At 40.7% G+C, this 4,074-nt stretch overlaps 2 protein-coding genes across 2 annotated transcripts; both read right to left on the reverse strand.

The window, feature by feature from the left end:
* Window positions 1–519: 519 nt before the first annotated feature.
* Window positions 520–1,218, reverse strand: LOC106339087. Its single transcript, XM_013777906.1, has one exon. It carries the CDS (start codon window positions 1,216–1,218, stop codon window positions 520–522), a length of 699 nt encoding a protein of 232 aa, XP_013633360.1.
* A 767-nt stretch (window positions 1,219–1,985) lies between these two features.
* Window positions 1,986–3,710, reverse strand: LOC106339089. The gene has a single exon (XM_013777907.1). The coding sequence runs from the start codon at window positions 3,708–3,710 to the stop codon at window positions 1,986–1,988; it is 1,725 nt and encodes a 574-aa protein (XP_013633361.1).
* Window positions 3,711–4,074: the final 364 nt, after the last annotated feature.

Below are 4,074 nucleotides of genomic sequence, written 5' to 3' on the forward strand. Positions count from 1 at the left end.
TTTCTGTTGATGGCTAGAATATTAAATATCAGGTAAATGTCAATTATTAGATTAGTAATCACTAAAAACATCTTCATGATATTCTGAATTTGAAATTTTATTCACTCTCATCGGAACGAAGGCGGTTGAAGATTTCTTTGTATACTATGTTCTTCACTCTTTGTGGGTGTGAATCTTCGCCTTTGATGATTTTTAATCCTACTTTGCTTGTTACACGTGAGAATGTCACGTAGAGCTGACCATGTGCAAAGACCGGTCTAGGTAGATATAGGATAACCTCTTTCAAACTTTGCCCTTGGCTTTTGTTGATTGTCATTGCATAACACAATCTGATAGGAAATTGTCGTCGACGTAAAGTGAACGGTAGCTTTGTTTCATCATGCAAGGGAACAACTTTTGGGATCAAAACTTCTTCTCCAACATGTGAGCCAATGATTATTTCTGCCTTAAGCACTCGTTCGCCTATGTGGGTTAGGATCATACGGGTACCATTATATAACACTTTTTCTGATTTATGTTTCACAGAAGCATAACTGGGGGCCCAACTTTGAGAGTGAGCTTATGAGCAGGCAATCCTGGAAATTCCATGGAATTGAGATACTCAATTGCATATAATGAATCATTTTGATCAGATTGAGTGTCCGAGATCTCAAAGCTATCGTAACTGTAGTAGTCTCTTGACTCCCCGTCATTTTTCGAGATCGTGTATGCATTGATTTCATCGACTGTATCATTTCGGGGTGTAAGTATGGTTTTATCAGTGTAGGAACTTTGGGAGGCTTTTAATTTTTTGACATCTCCATGTGCAGCATCGAGCACTTGTTTTAAAGAGTCATCCTTAAACTCTTGGACCAAAGAGTTGTGGATAATTATCATTTGTTCACGGTAGGCATCATCTCCATCTTCTTCGACCGATTCTGGATGACCTTCCCCAACCTTGAGAAGCCACTCAGAGAATTCTTTCTCGTCCTGATTGACTCGCATATTTGTTTTTAAAGAGAACTTGTGGAAGCTATCCCATAGATATGAGTGACTAATCGAAGCTAAGACAATATCAGCTCTACTACCTTGTAGAATTACTGGTGAGATTTGTCTGAAATCACCGCCTAGCAAAACCGTCTTGCCGCTGAAAGTTTGATCCTTTGCAAGTGGATTTTTCATAGACATTATGTCCTTCAACGTTTTTTCTAGCGCTTTGAAAGCGTGCTTGTGTGTCATAGGTGCCTCATCTCAAATTATGAGATCCGTTTTCTCAATTAGCTCAGCCAGCATCGTACCTGGTTTGATGTTGCATAGCTTATCTGCGGAGAGTTTCAAAGGAATATTAAAGCGAGAATGAGCCATTCTCCCGTTAGGTAGTAGCAATGCAGTTATTCCCGAAGAAGCAACTGGCAGAACGATTTGTTTTCTTGAGCAAGTCTGGATATAATGGCTTTGTATAGGAATGTTTTCCCTGTGCCACCTGCGCCATATACAAAGTATAGTTTTCCATCCTTTTTATCAACAGAGTCTAAAGAAATCGCACGCTGCTCAGCATTAAGTAAGTTGTACAGCGTGTCATGTCTTAGTGTTTCCTCGGCAACATCGTAATCCATTTCTTGGTTCCACAAACTTTTCCCCAATTCTTTTAGCAAAACATGTTTGATCTTTGGCATCTCTTTAATATCATTTAATGAGCGATCATGCATGCGCATCAACTTCTCCACTTCAATTAATGTGTATTGCTCAAGGGTCTCATCATCCAGTTTCAAATTTGTGTGACCTAAGAGTCGTTGCCTTTTGTGAAGTATGTCTTCGCTCATTGATTTCCATGAGTGTTCCCATAGTTTGCCAGGGCTCGCAACGAAGCAATTGTTTAGGAATGTGACAAACATATCGCGGAGTTGGAATGGGGTAGCCGTTCTAGCACCCTCAATCATACTCTCAAGCCATTCAACATCATTGTCCAAATATCTTTGTGCGTGGCAAACCGATTTGAAGTCAGGTTATTTCACATTGTTAAACGTTTTTAACTCGTCGTAACTTCTAGGACGCTTAATCTTGTTTATGAGGATCCTTAGATAGTAACGATCACCTGTCGATGGATGGACAGCTACAATCCTGCCAATGGTTTTTCCTTTCTTGCGTTCGGACCAGATTTTGGAACTGTTGTTCCATACGAAATATTCAGGTATTTGCACATAAGTTAATGTTTGTGCAAACGCTGACCTTCTGCATAAGACCATCCATTCAGTGAACATCTTCTTCTCAATACCTGGCTTGCGGATCACACGGCTGAGGTTATCAGTTGATTTAATTGTGATGTTATGCTCACCTTCAAAGTGAATGATAAGCTTCTCAACTGATGTCTTTCTTTTGTGGATGTGGAATGCAAAAGCCCACCACATAGACTCACAAGCTGATAAATACCGAGCATCGACGTAGTCTTGGATCTCATTTTGTTGCTTGATAACTCTTTCACTTGTTTCGCCAGAAGCCATTGGGTCAGAGGCAGTTTCCGTATTTCCCCTTTCAATTACTGCAGATGCTCTATCAACACCTTTGGTTATATACTTGAATAAGTATTTGACCGCGCTTGTACGATTACACCATTCAACATTAATATGAGCTTCGTACTTCTTTAGGAGCTTAATGTTATGAGGCACAACGAAAGTATTGTTTAGGATCACCCCATCCTTTACCACATACGCATTTTCATTTCGGCGGCGACGATATAATACATACCCTGATTTATCAATCGAATTATTGTCATTATACTGGCGAGGATACTTTTTCGTGTACACGTTGTTCTCCATACATGGTGACTTCAGATTAATGACACCACATGGACCATGGATCATGTGTTTCGTTACTAAATTGTAAGCCTCTGGATCTTTTTCTCTGTTTGGAAGCTCAGCCAAAATAATCTCATCTACCTCCTCTGCACTTGGTGTCCTGGAAGAGCTTCCAAACCACAATAATATATGTGCATGAGGGAGCCCTCTTTTTTGAAACTCTATCCTGTGAAGAGCTGCTGTGTATGGCTTGAAGAAAGTTCTTTTTTTGAAATCTTTGAGTAGCTGATCTAACTTCATTTTAAAGACTCGACATTCGATGTCCGGTCTATCATTGGGAGAGTCTCCACCGTATCTATCAAAGTGATCTTTAATCTCTCTCCAGTTAGGATTGGCCGTCATTCTGATAAACAAATCTGGATTCCCATATTCTCTGGAAATAGCCATCGCATCATGGTATTTCTCAACTAAGTATCGGGGTCCACCGGTAAAACTTGGAGGCAGTATGAACCGTTGACCAATAATCTTAGCATCAGTTTCACCCTTGCTAACATCATCGAGTACATTACTATAGAGTTCGGCTCTCAAGATATCTTGATTATTCCTCGCCCACCTTAACCGATCTTCTTCAATTGCTGTATAAACGTCCACAACATATTGATGGAGGAGACGACCGCCTTTAATCAACGTCAACCCTTGGTTAAGATGTGTCTGTATCTGAGCAGCGTAGAATTGGCGTATGGTAAGGAATTGCCTTGTTCTTGAAGTGCCTGTCTCAAGATGCAATGAGATCTCAGGATGAAAACCATACTCGCCATATGGAAACAGAAGAGGATATTGAAGGCTCATGAATAGAGGGTGGTTATCACGTATCTGCTGCAAAGTGTCAGATTGGAATTGAACCACTATATCCCGTACTCCAATTGTCGATGACATAATCCCCTACGATAAGGCATGCGACCTTACTCGTACTTGGAAGATCGTATTCTTTCCCTTTCCCTTTACCTTGGAGCAACCTAATAGTAAACTCTTGACCAACGCTTTCTTAGTGATCACGTGCACGTCGGAAAATCTTAGCTAAACAGTTATTCTCGTCAATCATCTCGATGAGGCACTCTAAGGTTGTCTCATCAAGATTACCTTCGGTTGAGGTTTGTCCCATCGTATTTAACCGGTTTCTGACTTCGTTGCCTGTATCGAATATATAAAGCTGAAGATATTCCGGGGGACGGCCTTGACGGGGTATAAGTGAGCCAATTCTGTGGTGGGTTTGACCTTGTATACGTATAGTGTAAGGACC

The sequence above is a fragment of the Brassica oleracea genome, chromosome C4, assembly GCF_000695525.1.
Source record: "Brassica oleracea var. oleracea cultivar TO1000 chromosome C4, BOL, whole genome shotgun sequence".
Taxonomy (NCBI): Eukaryota; Viridiplantae; Streptophyta; class Magnoliopsida; order Brassicales; family Brassicaceae; genus Brassica; species Brassica oleracea.

What these genes read in the sequence shown, in the direction of transcription:
- LOC106339087 (XM_013777906.1), bottom strand. Translation starts at nt 1,218, where the DNA reads ATGACACACAAGCACGCTTTCAAAGCGCTAGAAAAAACGTTGAAGGAC.
- LOC106339089 (XM_013777907.1), bottom strand. Translation starts at nt 3,710, where the DNA reads ATGTCATCGACAATTGGAGTACGGGATATAGTGGTTCAATTCCAATCT.